The sequence below is a fragment of the Vombatus ursinus genome, unplaced genomic scaffold, assembly GCF_900497805.2.
Source record: "Vombatus ursinus unplaced genomic scaffold, bare-nosed wombat genome assembly UNPS02014793.1, whole genome shotgun sequence".
Classification (NCBI taxonomy): domain Eukaryota; kingdom Metazoa; phylum Chordata; class Mammalia; order Diprotodontia; family Vombatidae; genus Vombatus; species Vombatus ursinus.
This window is the reverse complement of record NW_020954571.1, coordinates 20,968,977-20,994,123: the sequence shown is the minus strand read 5'-3', so window position 1 is coordinate 20,994,123 and position 25,147 is coordinate 20,968,977. Positions and strand designations below refer to the sequence as shown.

Below are 25,147 nucleotides of genomic sequence, written 5' to 3'. Positions count from 1 at the left end.
AGACAGAGAAAGAATGATTGAGGTTGTGGATTTCTTGAAAAAAAAGGAGAGAGATAAGATCAAAGGCACAGTAGAGGGGTTGGCCTTGAGAAGGAAAAGGACCCCCATGGTGAAAAATTGTAGGAAATGGAGGAGAGAGTTGGGGTGATGTTAAGACAAAGGGTAGGATTCCATTGTGGTTTTTAATGCAGTTGATTTTTATCCATTAAAAAACACACTAGGTTATTATGAGTGTTTATGGGGTCAAATAATAGAAAATATCTTCTTAATGGTATAACCTTTCATGTAACAGATCTTTAATCACCAAGCATGTGTAAAGTCCTACTATGTGCTAGGCCTCCTTGGACATCCTGGACTCCTCACTAACTTTCAGCCTTCATATCCAATCTTTGCCAAGGCCTCTCAATTTTACATTTGCAACACCTCTCAAATATTCCCCCTCTCTCATGTCTGACACTGCCACCCCTTTAGTACAGGGCTTATCACCTCAAGCCTGGACTATTGAAATAGTCTGTTGGTAAGTCTGCCTGCCTCAAATCTCTCTCCTCACTCTAATCCATCTTCCATTCTGTCAAGAAAATGATTTTCCTAAAACATAGGTCTGATTATGTCACTCCCACTTCCCTCCTCAATAAACTCTAGCAGCTCCTCATTGCCTCCAAGATCAAATACAAAATCCTCTCTTTAGAGTTTAAAACCCTTCATAACCAGCTCCTCTGTATCCCACACATTTCTGATCTTCTTCTACCTTATCCCCCTCCTCATATTCTTCAACACAATGGCACTGGCTGCTTTCCTGTCTTTTGAACAATTCACTCCATCTCTTGACTCCAGGCATTTTTTCTGCCTATCTCACATGCCCAAAATGCTGTCCTTCCTCATCTCCACCCACTGGATTCCTTGAGTTCCTTTAAATCCCAACTAAAATGCTATCTTCTACAGGAAGACTTTCTCAACTCTTAATTCTAGTACCTTCCCTCTTTTTATTTCCTTTTTTTCCTGTATATAACTTGTTTTTCTGTATTTGTTTGCTTTTTGTCTCTGTTATTAGATTGTGAGCCTCTTTAGGGAAGGGACTATCTTTTGCCTCTCTTTGTATCCTCTGCACTTAGTGTCTGGCACATAGGAGGTGCTCAATAAATGTTTATTTATTGATTGATTCCAAATTTCCTTATTACTGTCCAAGACACTTATCATCCTCCCAGTCCTCCAGGCTTACAATCTGGGTGTCGTCCTTGACTCCTCACTATCTCTCACCATCTATATGCAATCTGTTGCCACAGCCTGTGAACTTCAGCGTGGCAACATCTCTCGAATACTTTCCCTTCTCTCTTCTGATACTGCCACCACCCTAATGTAGGCCTCATCACCTCATGCCTGGATTATTGCAATAGCCTGCTTTCCTACCTTCTGTAGAAAGCCTTTCCCAATCCCTCTTAATTCTAGTCCCTTCCTTCTGTTAACTATTTACTGTTGTCCTATGTATAGCTTGTTTGTACATAGTCTGTTTGCATGTTTTCTTCCCCCATTAGATTGTGAACTCCTTAAGAGTAGGGAATGATTTTTGCCTTTCTTTGTATCCAAAGTACTTAGCACAGTGCCTGGCACATAGTAGACACTTTAATAATTACTTATGATTACTGACAACATTTCCTTTCATGCTACTTTAAGAGATAAATATTGAATTGACTAACAATTCTATTATAATCTCAGTAACTAATTCTCTGGAGAATTTCCTTTAGAGCAGAGGTTAACAAATTAAAATCCATGAGTCAACCATATTTTAAAATGTAAAATCCATTCTTAGAAACCTTACAGACCAACCTTAAAAGAATAGGTGAGGGCCCTCCAACTGAAGTTTGTTAGATCCATGCTGTAGAGTCATCTCATTTCCAGATTCTCCATCCTTTTTGTCCTCTTTCTTCACCAGTGTTTTCCTCATGCTGTACTACCAAGGAAAAGGAATCATAGCAAGAACCTTCTCTGTTACAACTCCTTTACTGATTCATGTAAGGGTGATACTAACTTCCTTCTGAGATTGAGAATTATGTCCATATTAGAATTCAACAGAGAATTTAGCAGAGAAGCCAGAAAACCCTTACCACTATCCAAGGGATCACTAGTGATCTTTATCAAAAGAAACTACTGATGATATTTAAGAAGAAACTTGTACACAATAGTACTGAATTGAATATCTCAATTGTGGAGAATAATTCAGCTACAGCATAACCAGGCCAATAACTTATGGCAGCAGTACCTCATAAAAACTCAAATGGCTAACGATGACCAGCTGAAGGATCATGGTTTTAAGTGCTAGTGACTCACTGTAGCTTAAGTGAGATTTCCTTAAAATGAGCAAAAAAAAATAAAGTCCTTCGGCCCCTTGTCACAGATTTTAAAACCTCACAGTTTATGTGATGTAACCGTTTGAGTTCCTCTGTACTAGTAGTTTATGTAATAAACTGAAAAGAACCATGTCATCTAATCTTGAAGTCCCTCGTTTAAACAGAGGGTGAATACAGATAATGCCCAGCCTAAAACAGCAATAATCTTATTGAAAAGTCAAGTTCAAACCCTAGTCACATCTCAGACCACATCTGTCCAGATGTTATATGGTGTTCCTTCTATAGAGTTCCCTCTCTATTTAAGAGATTATAAAACCATCTCAGGTGCATTTTTCCTTGCCTCAGAATTTAGGGTAATTTAAGGTGACCAAACTCTAGCCATCACACCGAAATAACCTTTGGTAACAGAAAATAGGAATCCCCTCCTGGTTCCACATCACCAGGGAGGATTTTCATTTTGGAAAAATGGCAGAACATTTAATTTCTTAGTTTGTACCATTCTCCAGTGTGATCTGACCAGATTTTAGTAGTGCCCTACCTGGAGGATACACATATGAAAACTGCCATGCCAGGTTTTTACTTCATGTAAAATTTTTAAAAGGGAATAAATTTTGAATTATCAAGCAACCACGTAGTAAAATATGGAGTTTGCAACTTATTAAGCAACAGGTGATCAATACTACCTTAAGTAACATGAACTGATTTTTTAAAAAAGATTTTGTTATGTATTATATTTGAGATACAATAATAAATAAAATATTTTATTGTATTTATAAAATAAATAAATTTTATTTTATAAATAAAACTAAATTCAATAAATAAAATTCAGTTAAAAAAACCATGATCAAAAAAGAGCCTAGACATCATCTTTCAAGAAATTATCAAGGAAAACTGCCTTGATCTTCTACAACCAGAGGTTAAAATAGAAATTGAAAGAATCTACCAATCACCTCCTGAAAGAGATCCCCAAAGGAAAATCCCTAGGAATATTATAGCCAAATTCCAGAGTTCCCAGGTCAAGGAGAAAATATTATAAGCAGCCAGAAAGAAACAATTCAAGTATTGTGGAAACACAATCAGGATAACAAAAGATTTAGCACCTTCTACATTAAGATAGGAGGGCTTGGAATATGATATTTTGGAGGGCAAAGGAGATAGGATTAAAACCAAGAATCACCTACCCAGCAAAACTGAGTATAATCCTTCAGGGGAAAAAATGGACATTCAGTGAAACAGAGGACTTTTGAGCATTCTTGATGAAAAGACTAGAGCTGAATAGAAAATTTGACTTTCAGATACAAGACTCAAGAGAAGCATGAAGAGGGTAACAGGAAAGAGAAATCATAAGGGACTTATTAAGGTTGAATTGTTTACATTCCTACTTGGAAAGATGATATTTGTAACCCATGAGACTTTTTTCAGTATTAGGGTCGTTGGAGGGAAAAAAATTATGTGTATAGATAGATAGATAAATAGAGGGCACAAGGTGAGTTGAAGATGAAGGGGTGATACCTAAAAAATAAAATTAAAGGGTGAGATAGGATTATACTGGGAGAAGGAGAAAGGAAGAGATAGAATGGGGTAAATTATCTCACATAAAGCAGACAAGAAAAAGCTTGTACAGTGGAGGAAGGTGAGAGGGATTGAGTGAATCTTATTCTCATCATAATTGGCTTAAGGAGGGAATGACATACATACTCAGTTGGGTATGGAAATCTATCTTAACTTACAGGAAAATAGGGGAAAAGGGGATAAGAGAGTGTGGGGATGATAGAAGGGAGGGCAGATTGGGGGAGGGGTAATCAGAAGCAAACACTTCTGAGGAGGGACAGGGTTAAAAGAGAGAATAGAATAAATGGGGGGTGGGATAGGATGAAGGGAAATATAGTTAGTTTTTCACAACATGACTACTGTGGAAGTGTTTTGTATAACTACAGATGTATAACATATATTGAGTTGCTAGCCTCCTCACTGAGGGTGGGTGGGGAGGGAGGAAGGGAGAAAATTTGGAACCCAGAGTTATAAAAACAAATGTTAAAAATTGTTTTCACATGCAACTGGAAAATAAGATATATAGGCAGTGGAGTATAGAAATCTATCTTGCCTTACAGGAAAATAGAAGGGTAAGGGGATAAGAGAAGAGGGGTGGTGATAGAAGGGAGGGCAGATTAGGGGAAGGGATATTCAGAATGCACACCCTCTGGGGGTTGGGGGAGGGGCGAGATGAGGATAAAATTTGGAACTCAAAATCTTGTGGAAGTGAATGTTGAAAACTAAAAATAAATAAATTAATAAATGTTTAGGAAAAAAAAAAAGAAATTGCAGGGCAAAAACTGAAACATGCACTTTATCTGGTCAGGTTGAAAGAAGTCTCCAAAGTACATGTATAGTGGGACAGAAGGAAAGAAATAAGTAAATAAAATTATGAATAGAAAAAAAAGATTTTGTTGCATAATAATATTTGAGTTCTTATTTAAATAAAATTTTTCAAAACCAAAAAAAGCATAATTAACCATTTGGGACATACAAATTTTTTTAAGACACATTTCTAGAAATTACATTTCTATTGTGTAGACAAGACCTAAAGATGAAATAGAGCTAATGCCTAATCTGTTAGTGAAAAGTACTTTGAACCCAGTAGGAGAAGAAAGAAATGTCAAGAATGTAGTATCCATTTTCAGACTATTGGGCTATTTTTCTTACATGATTACCTTCTTTCATTTGGTTTTTGATTACCTCTTAAATCTGCCTGTCAAAGCTGTTGTCAGGACCAAATGAAATAATATTTGTAAAGCTCTTTCAAAATCTTAAAGTGCTCTATAAATGCTAGCCTTTATTGTTTTGGAGTTTGCAATTTTTGTTTAGGTAATTGGAATGTTTGAGGTGGAAAGGAATGAGAGGAGTTCAAAGGAAGTTGATGCTTGATGCAGAAATCAGATATTCAACTCACTTTTCCTTTCCTTGTTTATAATGAAAATGATGTATAATCACATTTTAAATTTTTCATTGTGTGTAAGAAGTAATAAAAAAAAAAACTCGTGTTGAAAAGGATTCCTCAGTGTGTATTATGTGTTATAATCAGATCAGGTCAGCAAAATATATTACCATACTAGTTATAGACATACTGTTTGGTTAACTGGACCACACACACAAAAAAAAAGTATTTACTCTGGTACTTTACCTGTACATCTAAGTAACTGACTAAGTTACAAACTTTATAAGGCATAGACCAGTTGACTTAAAACTTTTTATGTCTCCCATGGTGGTTTATACAGAGCCTTGCTGATAATAAGTACTCAACGTCTGTGTGGTGGCGATGATGTGTTCATAGATTAAATTTTGCATACCCTTTTAATTTTATTCAGCAGATATTTATTAATCCCCTGTTATGTTTAAGGCACTATTGTAAGTGTTCTGGGAAATAGCAGTATAAGAGCTCACAAACTCATGGGAAACATATCTTCCCCTAATTTTTAAAATTATCCATAGGTCTGAGTAGGAAAACCTAATTGCATTTGAGTAGATTTATTTTCATTTTGTTTCTGTTATTCTTCCTGAATTTGTTGTTCTTGTACCTGACAGGTATCTGTATGAGCGAATTGATGGAAGAGTCCGAGGAAATCTTCGACAGGCTGCCATAGATCGGTTTAGTAAACCTGATTCAGACAGATTTGTATTTCTTTTGTGCACTCGAGCTGGTGGGCTGGGCATTAATTTAACTGCAGCTGATACGTGCATCATTTTTGATTCTGACTGGAATCCTCAAAATGACCTCCAGGTAAATTCCATGCTTAAAGATTTTGAAAACACAAGATAAAGTCTGTGAAATTTTTATATCATTTATGACTCTCATTTCAAATGCAGATCTTTCTCTGTTTTTTTATTTCAAGAAATCTTTTTGCCAAATGAGAGGATTGAATTTTTTAAATTTAATAATGGTGACATTTCAATTATTAATCCTACTTGACTATATTTTAACTGATCAAAATATATTTTCAAAATTGAAAGGTGATCTATGATCTGAATAACTGATTTTCCAGAATAGCAAATTTTCCCAATGATCTTTGTGGAAATTTTTTTCAGTTGTACACAGGTACAAAATTCTTAAAGAATTTTACTTTACTTAAATTTAATTAAATAGTTAAAGAATTTAACTTTAATGGTTAAACTTTAAATACACTTGTCGAAGTGTATTTATACTTTATACTCAACTCATTTTTACACAAGGATAAAATATTCCTTTTATTATCCCTGATCCTGGATGGGGTCGAGGATGGGATCTTCCTGGGTTGGGGCTCAAACGTAGCACCAGGTAGGACTTCCTAGGAAAAATTGTGGCTGATGGTAACTACTCATTTGAGAAGGGACCAAAAGCACAATAATAGGATATGGTTTTCTGAGCCAGTAGACCAGAATCAGGAAGCATTATTCAGAAACACAAGTTGCCACCAAAATTTTTTATGCAAGGAAAGAGCTACAGCCTTGGGTTAGGCAGAAAGATCCAATACCACAAGGACAGTTTTCAATTCATCAAAGAGTCCAAGGCGATTTGCAGCATTCAGCTTCTTGTGGGTACATATATGTTTTCATGCCCCCTACTATGGAAGGGCCTTGCTTTCTAGTTTTCCTTGAATTAGCTTTAGTTGAACAGCCCTGTCATGTTGAAAATAGCATTGCCTCCTACCCTCTTTATTTAGAATTGGAGATCATTCACATAGCGGCATACTGCTAGCATTTTAGCATTGTGTCTTATCTCCATGTACCTTTTGAGTTTTGTTGAAGATTCTCGGAGCTTATTTCTCCTTCTCCTTCTTGAGGCTCCTGTGCTGCCACTTCTTCCATCATCGCAGAGGGCTGAGTGTGTGGTGCTGGCTCTGCCTGCATCTTGAGCCTTAAGGAGCTAATTTTCCCTTCCCAGTCTTTGTTTGGTTTTGAGTATACCAAAAGCAAAATACAATCTACACAAATCCCTTTTTGTCAAATAACAGAAAATTGGGAACATTAATAGAGGATATTATAAAGGGACTTTCTCGAAATGTAAAGGTAAGTAGACTAGAGTACAGAAAGAAAAGAAGGTTGCAAAATACATGGATAGGGCCAGATACAGGACAAAAAGCACACCAGGATTTTTCTTTACATTTTGTGTTAGACTTGTTGAGACTATAATATTAGGTTTAAAGGGATTTAAACTTAGAGGCAGTTGCTATTTTACATGTGTAGAGTTGTTTAAGATTATATGAAGATTCTTCAGAGTTTTTGAGAGGCCATCAACAAAATCTTTCTCATAAGACTTAAAAATTTTTTAAATTTGATAATAAAATACTACTTTATTTTATTGGTAACAGGACTTCTAAGATTTTATATAGTGTTTACAATATCAACTTAAATTTTGTCTTATTGTTAATTGATAGTCAATAAATCAATTTCTCATTTTAGATAGCTGCTTAATTTTTTCCTATTTCATTTTTTTACATGTAAGTGACATGAATGACTTTATTTTTTATTAATTAATTTATTTTTAGTTTTCAACATTCGCTTCCATAAGCTTTTGAGTTTTGAATTTTCTCCTCTTTCTTGTCCTCCTCCCTCCCCAAGACAACATGCAATATGATATAGAGATAGCTACTTAATTGATCAAAAATTAATTTAAATTTAAGTAATTTGCTAGGTTATCTGAAATAACTTTACATACAAAGCTTCCCTTTTTTTCAAAATATCTTTCATTGTTAAAGATATTCTTTGAAACTAAACTTTAATTTTATTTTTCCTTTATTCCAAGGCCCAAGCTCGATGTCACAGGATTGGTCAAAACAAAGCTGTCAAAGTCTACAGATTAATAACTCGTAACTCATATGAGAGAGAGATGTTCGACCGGGCAAGCCTAAAATTGGGTCTAGATAAGGCTGTATTACAGAGCATGAGTGGAAGAGAAAATAGTGTTGGTGGTGTATGTAAATTTCCAAGTTCTCTTGCTTCGTTGGATTTATTTCTGTAGTTTGTTAGAGCATATAAGAAATATTTACTTTGAGTATCATTTTCCATTACAACATACTGGACACTGATTTAAGTTCTTCATAATAGAAGAAACAGACTTCTACTATTATGCCAAAATGCTGCAAAGTTTCAGCCTCTCTTCAGTTAAAAATGGTTAATTCTGCATGATTCCAATGACTATGAACTATAAAAATGTTTTTCTGACTGAGGAGTTCAGTGTTATTTTTTCAAATCTTTTACATCAATACATAATGAGTAGTATAGGATTTGGGTGATTTATTTAGTTACGTTTATCTCTAATTACTTTTATCTAATATCTTTTTTTCTTTTTAATATTAGTAATTTTAAATTATTCAAGTAGAGTATTTCAGATGTATAACATTGACAATATGTTAATGTGCAAGCTTTTTGAAGATAGAAAGTTCGTTTATCATTTATATTTTATCATAAGCAATATCTTACACATCTTATGTTGTAGAATCTTAGTACTAAAAGCTTTTTCTGTTCCTTTGCCTGTAAACAAGACTATAACAAAGCCATTCCAAGCATGTCTTAAAGATACTCAAGAAAACAGAGCCAGTAATCTTACTTGCTAATCCTTTGTTTAATAGACCACACTTCTAGGAAGATTTTCCTTACATCCTAACTCATAGGATTTAAGACTGCCTTCCATTGTTTTCTTTGGCACAACTAGGTTTACTATTTAAATATCTGGCCTTTCTGAATCTTATGTTCACTCAGAAAAAAAAAATACATATATATATATGTGTGTGTGTGTGTGTGTGTATATTTTGTCCATAGATTCAGCAACTGTCCAAAAAGGAAATAGAAGATCTACTTCGAAGGGGTGCATATGGTGCCATTATGGATGAAGAAGATGAGGGTTCTAAATTCTGTGAAGAGGATATTGATCAAATTTTACAGCGTCGCACAAAAACAATCACAATTGAATCAGAAGGAAGAGGTTCAACATTTGCCAAGGTAGCAGTGAAAACCATTTTATAAAGATTTTGTCTAATGAAATTATTAACTTTTTGTTCATTTATCTTTGCTGCTTCAAAAGTTGCTCAGATCATCTACTTAATGCTTAAATCCTTGTCCAAAAGTAGTACTTGGTAATAAACTTTCTTTTTTCATATACTTGACATTTGAAAATGGATATGTTTGGTATTTCTTAAAATTAATTTCAAATAAAATACACTGCTCACATGTGTTATTATGATTATCTGTGGAGATATAAATAGAAATGCCCTGTGAAAAACAACTTTTTCAGAGGAAAATCATTTTGAAATTGAAGTAATTAAGAAATTAAAATATTTATTGGAATTGTATAGGGTGAGTATAAAATATTGGTAATAATATAGCAAGTTAATCTTAAGTAAATAAGTTACAGTGTACTTAGTTTTAAATTGTACTCAGTGGTACAGTGGATAGAGCACCAGGCCTGGAGTTGGAAAGACCTAAATTCAAATCCAGCTTCAGACACTTAGTAGTGGTATGACCCTGGACAAATCACTCACCCTCTATTTGTATCAGTTTCCTCATCTGTAAAATGAAGTTAAAAACAGGAGATAATACCTATCTTCCAGGTTTGTTGTAAGGATCCAATGCTATAATAATTGTAAAGCGCTTAGCAGTGTCTGGCACATATGTGCTATATGAGTGTTAGCTATTATTATTGTGGTGGTTTAAATTACAAAACTTTAGCTTAATATCTTAAAATGAAGTATAACTAGCTTTCCGACTCTGGTATTCTGGGAGGGAAAGACTTTGAAAAATGTATAAACTAGTACAGGAGATTTGTTCTCTGAAGTTTGGATTCAGTTAAAGGGCTGCACTTGAGGACTTACAGGGTCACATGTGCCCTGGAGGCCACAGGTTCCCCACCCCTGACCTACTGTTATTCTATTTTTATGCTATAGATGTACATTTATGTATCATGCATTAATTAGAATAGTTGGAGATTTCACAATTTCCTTTTCTATGGTCACCGTGCCCCTCCCCCACCTTTCCTGAGGCACCTGGTCTAGTTAGTTGAGCTCCAGCTTTATTTACATCTGGTTCTAAATGTCCTAAGCAAGGCATGGCCTCTCTGTGAGCTTCAATGTTTTTATCTATCAAATAGTGACAGTGATGCAGCCTGTCTCACAGAATTGTGAGGAAAATTCTTTGTAAACCTTAAACTTAAAACTATGTGTAAATGTGCATTATTATTATTGTATATTATTGAGTCCCATTGTTTGTCACCTTTCTCCTTCCTTCTTTCTTTCCTTTATTTTCAGTACCTTCTATGACTACAGTATTCTTCATTCCTTCCTAGACTCCTCCTTCCAGTCTCCATAATGCAGGAAGTGTAGATACTGCACCATAATAGTGTCATTAGCCCAAATTGTAGGAATTTTCTTGCCTTTTAACATCCCTTCAGAAAATTATTTTTTTGTTGGATTTCCCTTTTCCTATCCAAGCTGTATGTACAATATTCAAAAGCTATTTCCCACTTTCCATATCTGAGGTGGAAGCAAAAGGTGGGCAGTTTAAAATCCATGATTTATTGTTATAGGAGATATCTGTGGTGCAGAAACTCCTCCATGAATACAAATAAGCTACTTTTCTATAACTTGTGCTCCTAGAGAGTTGCCTAAGGCACTGAGAGGTTAAATGATTTTCCTACTTTCCCACTACTACTATGTGTCAGAGACAGGATTTGAACTCAGTTCTTCCTGACTCCAGAGCCAGCCTTCTTCATGTCTCTGTATGCTGTTAGACTATTATGCATTCTTTGAAATCTTCATCAAGTATTTATTAAGTATTTGCTATGTGCAAAGAGTTATGCTAAGTCCTAGAGATACCAGGACAAAAGTGAAACACTCCCTGCTCCCAAGTTACTTACATTCTAACAAGATAGACATGTACGTAAACTTTAGTCTTAAAATTATTATTTAATTTATATCTTATTATATTATAGATGGTAGAATTTATAGCTGAAAGGGACCAGAGAGCTCACCTATCCAAGTGTGGTCATTTTTTATATACATATATACACACACACACATATATATATAGAGAGAGAGAGAGAGAGAGAGAAAGATGAGAAAACTAATGTTCAGGGAGGTTGATTAACTTGTCCAAGATTACACAAGTTTAATCTAATGATTTTGAGATTCTCCTTGTAAATATAACAAAAAATTATAACAATATAATTACAACAAAATATAGCATTGTAGTTATAACGTAACATATAAAATTGTAACGTGTATGGTATTATAAAGCATTTGATTTGATTACCATGCATGATTCCATATTGTACTTGTTTAAATGGTGAAATGATTCAAGTATGCGCTGATTATGATGAGGTTGGTATATGTCAATACTTAAATATTTAAATAATTGTTTTTTTTTAATTTGATTGGAAAAATGCTGAATATAGAGCCATAGGTTATAAGTTGTGATTTCTACCCCATGCCCCAAGATTCAATTCTCTTCTTAAGACCTTAAGAAAAAAAAATAATTTAAATACAGGGAAAAAGAAAATAAAAGAAAGAAATAAGAGAAGAGTTGAATCTAGGCATTAGTGGGTAAAGAACTTTTCACTGGTAGTTAGGAAAATTAGAATTCAATTGGCTGCCCTGATGTAATTTGTTCCATGCCCTCCCTCAACAGTTATACGATAGACACTCAGAAAAAATTGTTGACTGATTAAAATCATCTCTACATCTGAGGTGGCTCCTGTTGATATGATCTCTGAAGTTAAATACTTTTTTACCTCTGGAAGGAATACATACCTACCTGAGTAGAAAATGTTTTTCAGAGGAAGGGGAAATAATTTTTAGAATATATTTTCAATCTATATGCTTACATATTCACTGAATAAAATTTAAGTATGTACATACAAAAATCACAGTGCTTCATAAAATAACAAGTTATTTAGGTGTGGTCTTTATTCCCTAAATGCTTCACATCTAAAACCTATTATTGAAAATTTCATTTATAACTGAATATCTATCACCTATGCCTTGTTTCAATTTTTTTTTTGGTCCTTTAAAAATTTGTAAAATCCAGTATTTTTCTAGGGATGTGCAATCAGGAAATTTTTTTAAAAAACAGAATATTTTCCTACTTTTTAACCTCTGGGGTGGAGGGAGGGGGACCTATAAACAGCTTAATTTAAAACAAAGCAAAACATAAAACAATATGGAGCATGCTTCAGATTGCTTATATGAAAGGGCCATTCTATGAAAACACATGGCCCCTACTATCTTTCTGCTACTTTCTGTTGTAGGAAGATGGATTTCACCATTTAAAAGTCTTCTCTTGCAAATAATAAAGGGATTTAATGATTGAAGGAATGCATTTAAAGAAATGTGATTTATTGGGAGCTAGGATATTAGAATTTAACATTTGGAAGCAGTCGGTAAACCAGTACTTGATGACATCTTCCACTTATCACAACAGGTATTTTAATTTATGTAGGCTTTATCCATTGTTACAGTCCTAGAGAATTTTTTGAATTTTTAAAATGAAGGTATGTGTCAGTTAACAAGATAATTCCCTGGATTAGCTAAAAGACTTAAACTTGCTTAACTAAAAAATTAATCTATTGATCCTTTCATGGTGTACATGTCATCATAAATGGATTTGCATAAAATCCATTCACTCTAAATTACAAAATTGAGTTTCTCTTGAGAAATTGCTGTTTCATCTGGCATTCTTATATCTAGCAGGAGAATAGGAGAAATTAGCCCAGGTGACCTATATGACATAGATTTTATGTGAACAACCAGACAGTAATATGTTTCAAAATTTTGATTGTTTTATTTGAATTACAGTGTTAATTTTTATGGTGGCTCTTCATGTTAAGTGATCCCAAATCATTTAATTCAAATGATCATTCACTAAGATTGGTAACACTTAAGTGGAATATATCAATGAAAATTCAATATGAAATAAAATTCCCTGAGATGCATTCAGTGCACTTCTTTCTAGGTTCAAAAAATTTGGAGATGTGCATTTAAAAGGATGTGCAGATACTGGTGTGTATATCTTCAGTAATTAAACTAGAAATTCATTTCATAATCAAGAAAGTTAAGTCCTTATTAAATATTCAAGTTATTTCTTGTATACAGATATAATTGTGTTACCAGTTGTGCTATTTGGTCAACTTAAAAACATTCATTATAGTATAGTGAATTTTCATGTTTTCCAGATGTCTATTTTAACACAGAATGATGGTGTCATTTTGGCTATGCTTTATATTTTGAACTAGTATGGCTTTACTATATAAATTAGAATTTTATATATATGCGTATATACATATATATATAACATTCAGAGTTTTAGCTTCCATTTTTTAAAATGTAAACAGCACTTTTGCATAGTCCTGTATTATTGTAAATTTCTTCTCTAATCCAGTTCAACACGTATTTATTAAGTGCCTACTATGGAGATAACACTGTTATGGTCACTGGAAATAGCTCGAAAGTTCATTAAAGTCTGTTTGATCAAAATAGACATTTCTCCTTTCAGTTTCATGGATGACTCTACTAGTGATGTGCAGTTTCCAAATACCCCTCTACTAAAAATGATAGGTGCAGTAAATAAATAGTTGCAGTAAACGTACTTAGTAGCACAGTCTCATAAAACCACTAAAAGAATAGACTTGTTAATTTTTAGAAACGGTATTATGTGCACAAGCTTGGATTTCAGCAAAAGACTATACTGTTTCTTCTTAGGGTTATGATTTTGCTCATCCTAACTTCCTAAATGTGGAACATGCTTAAATTCCATTAAGAAAAAGAATTGTCTTTTTATAAAATAGAAAACTTTTATTATCTTTAAATTTTATCTGTAGTAATTAGGCATCATGAGCATAGATTGCAGATTTAAAACATATTCTTTGAATATCATCTTATGGGAATCTTAACAGTATTGCCACAAGAGTTGGAATATTTTCTGGCACTTTTGTTCTGATGTTCTAAATCAGACTGTCAGTTTCTTGAAACTTTGACTGTCATATGTATAAAAACCCTTCAATTTTTCTGTCTTGGATTACTTGTTCTTATATTAAGAAAAGGTATGAATTATAACAGAAATTGCTATCCTAGACTATGTATTGTACTAACTTCAAATCCTATCCTATTTAGAGAATAAATAAAGTGATAGTTTTCATTTTCATTTTATCTAACATTTGACTTTTTTTTTTTTTTTTTTACAAAATTTGCCTTAAAGTGTTATGAAAACAAAGTAGCAGTTTTCAACTGTGATTGATGGTTGTGGTATATGAGGGAATTGAATGAACTGTTTTGTATTCATTTTTGTCCCCTTTGTCAGTTACTATTTTGAGTAAACTACCATGGATGGATCCCGACCTCATGCTTACCAGAGAAAAGTTGTGTTCTTTGCTTACAAAGAACTTAGAAACTACCCAATATTAATAGTGTAAAACAGCTGCCTAAACTGGTGGAAAACTCTCTGCCCTAAGCAGAATTTGTACTTTGTCCAACATACTTCGTGAGAAATATTTTAATAGGCAAGTGAATATATACTCAGAGCCCAGGTTCTGAGTAGTAGTGAACTTTGGTATCCTGAGGAGATTTTGTTTAAATATATCATGTAAAAGTTTCCTGTCAGTATTAATAGTTAAGAGCTATAATTGTGTATTTCAGGCAAGTTTTGTGGCTTCTGGAAACCGGACTGATATTTCCTTAGATGATCCCAACTTCTGGCAGAAATGGGCAAAGAAAGCAGAAATTGATATAGAAGCCATTAGTGGCAGAGTAAGTATTCTCTTTCCTCCAAAATGTTCCTCTTCTGAGAGTGCAGTGACTTGAGATGATTAATTTTTTGGTTACTTCAGTCAGTTTTTGCATAAATATAATGGAGAGTTCATTTCTATTTCCCCAGATTAAGGCCTACCAGCTTAATGCCTCACCATAGTACAGAAATAATCCTGACTTCTCAAAGGCTATGCTAACAGAGTATAATGTTTGACAGGTCCTACCTAGTAAGCTATTAAGACTTTTATTATGGACTCGGTAGAGGAAACATATGTCGGCTTTCCAAGGAATAACTTAACTAAGCGAAAGTTGGCGCATAGGTGATGTTTCAGAGTATGGTTTTTTGGAGGGGGGCAGGGAGGCAGGACAGCAACTCAGACCATTCAGTTAAAAACCCTTAATATACAAGACAATATGCTTGTCATTGGGGATATAAAGGCAAAAATTGGACAATCTGTGCTCTCAGCCTACATTTTATGGGGCAATATCATACATAAACAGATAAGTTAAATACAAGGTAAAAAGAGAGGAAAAAAATACTAACAACTGGAAGGACTAGGAAGGTGGACAGAGAAGGTGGTATCTGACCTAAGTCTTGAAAAAAGAGGAGAATTCTGGTGCATGGCGGGGAGAGAGTGCATTCAAGCATGGGAGATGGCATATGGAAATATACAGAGGTGTGAGATGGTATGTAAAGTGTGGGGGACATCAAGCAGTCTTGTGTGTTGAAATATAGGGAAGTACTATGAAATAAGAATGGAAAAGTTGTAGGCCACTGAAGGTTTTGAACAAGGGACATTTCAGATTTGTGCTTTAAAAGGATAATTTTGGCCCCTATGTGGAGGGTGGGTTGGAGAACAGAAAGCCAATTAGGATGCTATCACAAGTGAGAGATAATTAGGACTTGAACTAGGGTGGTGGCCATATTAGCTGAGACAAAGAAAAAGGACAAATGCCATGGAAGTAGAATTAGCATAACTTGTTACCTGTTTGGAAATGAAGAAGGATGGGGTAGGAAGAAGGGAAGGTGAAGGAAAGAAAGTAGTTCAGTATGACTCTGAGGTTACAGCCATCCTCTTGGGCATGGAGGAATTTCAGTTTATTTCTATAATAAAAAAAATTCCCATACCAATAATTTTTCTTTTTAAACTTGAAGTACTGAAGTAAAATAATGGTTGCAGAATGAGTACTTGTAAGTTTAAGTTCTGCTTCTGCTAGAGATTGGCATAATGTAAATAATGTAAAATGTGACTCTTATCTTAGAAAGGGATAGGAACTCTAACAGTTCTCTGGTCAGCACTTTTGTCTCCAATTTATAGTATTAAAGAGTTGCCTCGAGCACCAAGAGGTTAAATGACTTGCCCAGAATTGCACATGCCAAAGGCAGGACTTGACCTCTGGTCTTCCTGGCTTTGAGGCCACTTCTCACTTCACTGAAGACTTCCATCTCATCGAGAAGCTGTTTGCTCACTTTTCTCATTGCTGTTCTCTTGGAGATAGTTCGTTGTGCTACTGTTGAAACCTTCCATTAATGAAATTCAAGCAAGTACAGAAGGAGAAATAAAATTAGCCTAGAGAGATGATTTTGAATTTTCCTGCTTTCCTCCCTGGTTTTACTATTAGAGTCAGGAAACATAAGTAGGGGGAAAGGATAGAATTGAGTTTTTGGGACTTGAGGATTGTCAGCCATTTTTCATACTTGTCCAGCAATTGTATGAATCCAGATGAGCTGTATCCAGCTTACAGGTACTGGGTAAGCCCTACCCTTGGTCAAAAATAATCAATATCTACTGTGAATAATTCAGGAATCCCTAAAATTTGAACATTTATACAGAAAATCTATTGTTGACAAATCACATGTAAAAATGTCTTAAGTAGGAAAAATACAGGGAACCTCAAGTAATGTCTGTTTAATTTTATAGAACAGCTTAGTTATTGACACCCCAAGGATTAGAAAACAAACAAGACCCTTTAGTGCCACGAAAGATGAATTGGCCGAATTGTCTGAAGTTGAAAGTGAAGGAGATGATAAGCCCAAACTCCGTAGACCATGTGACCGTTCCAGTGGCTATGGAAGGACAGAATGCTTTCGAGTGGAGAAAAACCTGCTAGTTTATGGGTAAAATATTATTCTTTATGTGTATGATTATTATATATTACATGCACTAATACATTTTATTTTGGGTGGGATCAATAAAATTTGTTGGAACATCTGTGCTTTATGTATTTTAATATCTGAATGGTGAATATTCTTAATATTAGTTTAATATATACACAAAGTATCAGTAAAGTACAGCTCTCTAATTCCAGTTGGATCTGATATTTATTCAGTAATCCAGAGTAGAAAATTTATTATTCACAGTTTTAAATGGTACAAGAAATTATATCATATACCTGTGTGAAGAAGAGAAAAATTTTTCCTGGCATATTGTAACTAAATGTTAATATAACAAAATGACCAAATATTTGCATATGTTTATAATCACAATTATTTACTTATAGTGTTTATTTCAAATTTTATGGTCTTTTTTTATTTGTGAGTTTTTTTTATTAGACTTTAACACTATATTAATGTGCCTTTGGACTAGGTGGGGTCGATGGAGAGAGATTCTAGCTCATGGTCGATTTAAAAGACAACTAAATGAACAAGATGTGGAGATCATTTGCCGAGCTCTTTTAGCATATTGCCTTGTTCACTACCGAGGAGATGAGAAGATTAAAGGTTTCATATGGGATCTCATTACCCCTACAGAGGATGGGCAAACAAGAGAATTGCAAAATCATCTGGGTAAAGAGCATGCCTTTTTGATATGACAAGCTAAACCAAACCAGTTTAAAAAATAGAACTCCTGTAAATGTAGTTTAATGCAAAAAAAATGTGTAGGAGTTGTAGTTACTGAGTATGTTTTACATACCACTTAACCACTGTGATCTTAGCTTACTCATACTCATCTCTGTGCTTCAAATTCTGCATTTTGAGAATTATTGTTCATCATTCAACCAGTTTGCTTGTTATTGTAAATATCTGATCATATAAATAAGGTAAATAAATTCACATTTTTAAAAGTGCTTTTGTCTTCAGATAAGATAATTAGAAATTTGTCTTTCTAATCGCAGAGTTAGCAGTATTAAGAGTTATGAAATGATTTTGTCAGTTTTATTTTAAAAAGCATGGTTACATGCTCTTAAACTTTGCCAGTAATTTACGTTTATAAACTATTAACAAGAAAAATTGAACTTTATAGTTTTACCTCAATAATCATAATTTCTTCATATTTTGAGCAGATATAGTGATAAGTAAAATTTTATAATAAATACCTTAAATTCTTATAATGCATAGTAAAAACAAATCATTTGAATTCACATATATCAAGATTAAGAACAAAGTTTCTGTGCTGCTTTGAAAAATAATGATGTGCTTCAAACTTGTCTGTGAAGAACTCCCATCAAGTTTTTCAAATATTAGATAAAGAAGATATTACTATTTTCCCCTTTAGTTGCCATACATAAAGACTTAAGAATGCTAATTTTTGCCTGTATTAGATTGTAAGACTTTTGAGGAAAGAGAATGTGATTATTTCTTATTTCATATTCATAGTATATATAATGTATTCTCACAGTTCATAGTGTTGTCATATCAAATAACTAATGAGCTTTAATAAAGATTGATTAAATGAATGAATCAAATTGCCAGAGTACATGAATCTCTGAGGAGCTAACAAGCTTTAGTTAGTTTTCAATTTAAACTACTTAAAAATATGAACAATAACTTTTACAGGAAAAAGAAAACCTACTAAAGTAAAATTAACTTAATTAGTCAGCAGCTGACTATTCAGTCTGAGTACTATGCCAGCTTTTTTCTTGTCCATTCAGCTGTCTATGGTACTTCCCTACTACCTTATTTTAGCATCTCTTTTAAGATATGTGTGTTTTATTTATTCAAGATTATTTTGACCCCATTTATTATGGTTTTGTCTATCCAGCTACGTGCCCAGCAGTGTTTAGAAGGCACATCACCAAAAGTCTGGTTGCTAGGTGATGAATTTTTTTTATTCACAGCAGCTCTTAAAGACCATCAGCAAAGGTATACAAGGGGTTGCCATCTGTATGCATGGAGGAAGCACCCATGTTGTTGAAATTGTGGATCCTTGACATATTCAGTTATATAAATAAACACTTTGGAACATAAGCAGTGCTTCCTGTGAAGCTTACTGATTATCAATAATAATTAGCAATTGGTAGCCAATGATCCTGGGCAGGTTACTTAATATGTTACTTCAGTTTCCCCATTTAAAAGGTGGTGATGTTATTTGCCCTACCTCTCTGGTATGGTAGCCTTATCAAGTGAATGTTTGAAGGCACTTAGAAAACTTTACACTTCCAAGCCAAGGGTTAGCTGAGAAGGGAAAAATCCTTTAATTAGACCAAATAAAATTGTTGATAGCTTTTGAGGAAATGAATAACTTTAATGTATTTGATATTTAATTTGAAGCCCAGAGAATTAATAAGTACAATAAAAAATATTTCAGATGTAGGCTTTTACTTAGGTTTATCTACCTAAAGTAGTATACAACTTGAAAGGTGTATTTGTACCAGTCTAGGAAGTATCAGGCTAAAGTCTAAGAACTGTCTCTAAAATTCTTGAAGAACTTTGCACATTCTACACAGACTTCAAATATTTTCTTTGAATTTTAAAGTTGAGAAAATATTTCAAATTATGAAATTTCTATAAACTATCATTTACTCCACATTTTTTCTCATTTTATGTAGGCCTGTCAGCGCCTGTCCCCAGGGGCCGAAAAGGGAAGAAAGTGAAAACTCAAGCAAGCACATTTGATATCCATAAAGCAGAATGGCTTCGAAAGTATAATCCTGAGCATCTGCTGCAAGATGAAGGCTATAAAAAACACATAAAACATCATTGTAATAAGTAAGTAGCATTCTATTTCAAACATATTTTTTTTTAAATCCATTTTTTCTGTCTTTACAAATGAACTATCCCATAAAAATACTAGTCCATAGTAAAGAAGCAGCATGGCTTAATGAATACATTGGACTTGACCTGAGAGTCCTTTTCTGATCTTACGAAGTGCAATCAGGCAAGTTGCTATACCTCTCTGTATCTCTATTTCCTAATCCTTGAACCGAAGCATATATTAAGTATCTCTGATTTGCTTTATAATCTTAAAGTTTAAATAATTACATTCCTCAATATCATAGAAATATGATATGGCATGGGAAAGGCATTTAGTTAAAAGAAGATGTTAGTAGTTATTTTATTCTTAACCTTATAATGAAGAGCTAACATGCCTCCTTAATTTTGACACAGATGACTGTTCTTTTAATTACAATAGATCTTTTTAGAAATAAACCTAATGGGAAGCTACATAGTCTTGATATTTCTATACTTTCTGTTTTTAGGGTTTTGCTTCGAGTGCGGATGCTGTATTATTTAAAACAGGAAGTCATTGGTAATGAGTTCCAGAAAGTATTTGATGGAGTTGAAGCAAGGTGAATTAAATGAATCTTTCATATTTTTCATTTATGTAGGTAGATGTGATTTTGAAGCTTTTCATTTTTTGAAAATAGAAGATGACATGAAAATTTCAGCATAAGTATCTCTTGCCAAAATGTATTGCATAAGTTAAGAATTCTATTAAATCACAAATTAATCCTAAGGAGCAAAATTCATCATATCTACAGAATTTTTTTTTCTTTTTATCTTGCCTCTTAGGCTATGTGGCAATAGGCAAGTTTCAACAATGAATCCCGTAATTAATATGAAAATAGATCCTGATGTCATCAGTTACATAGTAAATCATTTGATTGGTACTAGTTAAGATAGGTACAATCACACAGGCTGATTATCCTTCCATAAAGGAACACCTTTTTTGTGAACTGCCTTTATATACAAACTGTGGTTTACATATTTCTTTTTCTACCCACACTCCTTTCTTTCTCTCTCTCTCTCTCTCTCTCTCTCTCTCTCTCTCTCTCGTCAACAGGGTTCCATAAGCTAACCAACACTGAGAAAACATATGATCCTACCATGTATCCCTCTAGTGTGCAGTGCTCTATGCATAGTAGGCACTTGATAAATATTTGCTAAATTAAATTGAAGAAAATTCCGTTTGTAGTTTTTTTTTTTTTTAGTTTTGCTTTCTTTGGTGCAATCCTTACTCTGTCCAATGACTAACTCATCTTAATTGTGTAACCTTGAACCAAGTCACTTAAAAACTGAGCCTCAGTTTCCTTGTCTATTCATTGAAGATGTTGGACTAGATAATTTCAGAGATCTCTTCTGGCTTTAAAGTAATGTTTCTGTTTTCCAGAGGAACATGTCCCTGTTATGTTTGTAAGTGAGAACAGATTTACTTTACCATATACTTTACCAACAAATTTACTTTACCATAAATTTTTTTGCAAGATATCTATTCTTTCTGGATCAAGGATGGATGCTTATATATTATTTTGAATGATGCTTCTAGATGGCACAATGGATAGAGGGCTGGACTCAGGAAGACCTAAATCCAATTCTGCATATGATACTTAATAGCTGGATGGTCCTTGGCAAATCACTTAATCTCTATCTCCCACAGTTTTCTGATTTCTAAAATGGGCCTGATGACAGCACCTATTTCACAGCATTATTGTGAGGATATACATATACATACATATATATACATACACAAACACACATATATATGTAAAGAACTTTGCACACCTTAAAGCACTGTATAAATGTTAGTTATTATTATTGCTTCCAGGACATAAGAATTATACTCTTGAATAGTGATAGTTTAAAAAAAATAAACGTGCAAATCAAGAAGCATATTTAAATCACATAACAAATATGGCCTAAGGATGTCACCGTTTTGGATCACCACTGAAAAAAGACTTTAAATACATTTCAGGAATTGCTTTTCTTCCTAGTCAAAGTCCTATTACAGTATGAACTCTAATCATAGCCCTCTGATTGCTACATAATCATCTTCTTCCTCTGACTTGTAATCAAGTCTACTCTGTTGCTGATTATATTTTAGTGACATTGATGTTTGGGTGCCTGAGCCAGACCATTCTGAAGTCCCTGCTGAGTGGTGGGATCTTGATGCAGATAAATCTCTCCTTATTGGAGTTTTTAAACATGGTAAGTAAAAGGGCAGAGTGGTGTGGGCATTTTCTTTATGCAATGAAATACAAACAGCTCTTAATTTAATATATGTTAGTTCATTTAGAGCATTTTATTGATTTCACCTATATAGTTAGAGATAACTTACGGAAAACAGTGAACAAACTTTATTCTTCAACTAGTCTGCTACCTCTTATATTCAAATATATAAGACTTTATCCTCCATTCTTATGCTTCTATGTACCAGCCCTATTTCCTAGGGGAACCTCTTGGGCTTTAGGCCTCAGATGGTGCCCTTGTCCTACAGATCTCTTAAATACACGGAATGTATGTGACTGGTTTTCCATAGAGTTCTGCTTAATTGATGTATATACATTTAATAAAACTTTATACTTAGAGCATATGGGTATATAATTTATACTTTATTAAGATGATTTTGGTCACATCTATAAAAAACTGGACATTTCAGACTGAAAAACAACCACATCTAAAGTTTTAGGAATCTATATTGCCCAAGATCAGGAATATAACCTTCTAGTAACATTCTATCCCTTCTCTCTGTACTGTTTCCCTTAGTGACCTCATCCTGTCTCTGAGCTTTGATTAACTTCCATGCAAATGATTCTGAGAGTATGTATATAAATACATATTTTCTGCCATTATGTCTGGTTTGATCTATCGCCCCATATTTCTGTTTGTCTACTGTAGGTTTTTTCCTCATTGTTTTGACTTTTCAAAATCAGCATATACAAAACTGAATCTAACAGCTTTTTTAAGCAAAGTCTAGTCCCTCTTCCAGTATGGTAGAATGTGTCTTGTGGAAAGAATATTGGATTGAAGTCAGGAGACCTGTGTTCAAATCCCTTCTCAATAACTTCATAACTGTACGACCCACAAAAAGTAACAGTCCTCCTGAGCTTCATTTTTCTTGTATTGCAAAATAGAGGTAATAGTGCTTAGCATCGATATCTCATAACACTGTGAGAAAAGAGCTTTGTAAAATCTAAAGGCTTAAGCTTGAACTATTCGCCATTTCCTTAGATGGTACCACCATTCTCCAAGGTCTCTGAGTTTAAAACTTCAGCATTATCTTTAATATCTGTCTCTCTGTAATCTCTCACATCCAATCAGATCTTAAGTCCCATTGATTCTATCTACTCCATTCTTGAATTTGTTCCCACTGTTTCCACTTCCACCACCAACCTATTCTATCTTTTTACTACTTCACAAGGCCATTTGGAGTGTTTTTGTCTCCCTTAAACCATTATATAAACCTGAATTGTTACTTTTATTCTTATTATTACCCCTTCTCCAGAATATCATAATAGGCTACATCCCTCTGGGTGTTTAACTCTCTAACCTTTCTTTCAGGGTTGTCTTAGTAATTCACAACCTCAATTATGTGTTTCTCCTCTACCTACTAAATAGGCTGCCACTCAAAACCCCTGACAACCTGACCCCAACCTTTCCAACCTTAGATTTCATTTCTCCTCATCATGTAATGTATATTCCAAACCATGCTGTTCTGCCTGTTCTTGTGTGCATAGTTTTGTTCATGCTTAATACCTGCTTAATACCTAGAATTCCCTCCTCCCCAGCTCCACTTCTTGAACACCTTCAAGAATGAACTCAGGTCCTTCTCAGCTGGAAATTATTTCACTCTTCTTAAATCTCATAGCACTCTGTACTTCTTCTATTCTAATTTTTAGTATAGATATTCTTATCTTTGTCTGTATTAAGTTTCTTGAGGTTAAGGACTGTTCATCTTTTTATCCTCATCTATTGGGATTTTGTTGTTGTTCATCAGTTTCAGTCATGTCTTACTCTCTGTGACCCCGTTTGGGGTTTTCTTGGCAAAGATGCTGGGGTGGTTTTGCCACTTCCTTCTGCAGCTCATTTTACAGATAAGGAACTGAGGCAAACAGGATTAAGTGACTTGCCCAGGGTCACACAGATTTGAACTCAGGAAGATGAGTCTTCCTAACTCCATCCCAGTATTTTTCCATTGCTCTGCCTAGCTGCCCTATTAGAATACTTGTATATGAAAATTTCTTTTGAACTTGGAATTGTTGTTTTCCATGACAAAATTCACCGAATCACAGGATCTCAGGTGGAAGGGCTATTAAACCATCTTAGTCAACTCTGACTTGAATGAAAATCCACTTTACAACATTCCTAAAAAGTCATTAAGCCATTGCTTGATGATGTCTAAGAAGGAGGATTCCACTACCCGTGAAGCAATTCATTCCACTGTTAAATAGCTCTAATTTTTAGGAAGTTTTTCCTTACATCAAACTTAAATTTGATTATTTGCAGCTTTTACCCAGTTCTATCCTCTGGATCCAGACAAAAGAGGTCAAATTCCTCATGATAGCCATATACGTATTTTAATATAGTTATATTTTCTAATAGTTTTCTCTTTTCCAAGCTAAAGATTCCCAGTCTTTTCAGCTAATTCTGCTATAACATGATAATGAAGTACTTGACCTTCCCAGATGCCCTACTCATGGAAGTGTCCAACTTGTTATGCTTCTGAAAATATGGTGCCCAAGTTGAACACCATTAATCCTCTCATTGTGTACTCTACTTTTTGAAATATCTAAGATAAGTCAGGAAGTTATTGGCTGCCTTGCTTTTGGCAGAGAAGGAACTCTAGCAAACATCCAGATAATTTAAGAAGATCCTCTCAGTTGCTACTGAATCCGGCCTTTGCACCCTGCTTAGCATATGTGTCGATAATATCCATGTCCTCTGTCTCTCTGCCTCCATTGGACTTTACTCACGTGCTCCCCACCACACTGACCCCTATAGTGGTCCAAATCAACTGGAATATCGGTTATTCCACTAGAATGGAATTTCCTTGAAGGCAGGGACAGTTATCATTTTTGTCTTTGTGTCTCCCAGGC

General features: G+C 34.2%; 1 protein-coding gene across 10 annotated transcripts in view; it reads left to right on the top strand.

Moving 5' to 3' along the window:
- The window catches only part of CHD9 (chromodomain helicase DNA binding protein 9), a 247,294-nt gene that overhangs the window by 175,377 nt on the left and 46,770 nt on the right, over positions 1-25,147 (top strand). For all 10 annotated transcript variants that reach the window (XM_027869724.1, XM_027869722.1, XM_027869720.1 and 7 more), the window contains 9 exons: positions 5,928-6,123; positions 8,125-8,292; positions 9,141-9,320; positions 15,002-15,112; positions 17,035-17,231; positions 17,701-17,900; positions 19,883-20,042; positions 20,534-20,623; positions 22,156-22,259. In XM_027869724.1, the coding sequence (XP_027725525.1) occupies positions 5,928-6,123; positions 8,125-8,292; positions 9,141-9,320; positions 15,002-15,112; positions 17,035-17,231; positions 17,701-17,900; positions 19,883-20,042; positions 20,534-20,623; positions 22,156-22,259 (1,406 nt within the window). The remainder of the gene's footprint in view (positions 1-5,927; positions 6,124-8,124; positions 8,293-9,140; positions 9,321-15,001; positions 15,113-17,034; positions 17,232-17,700; positions 17,901-19,882; positions 20,043-20,533; positions 20,624-22,155; positions 22,260-25,147) is intronic.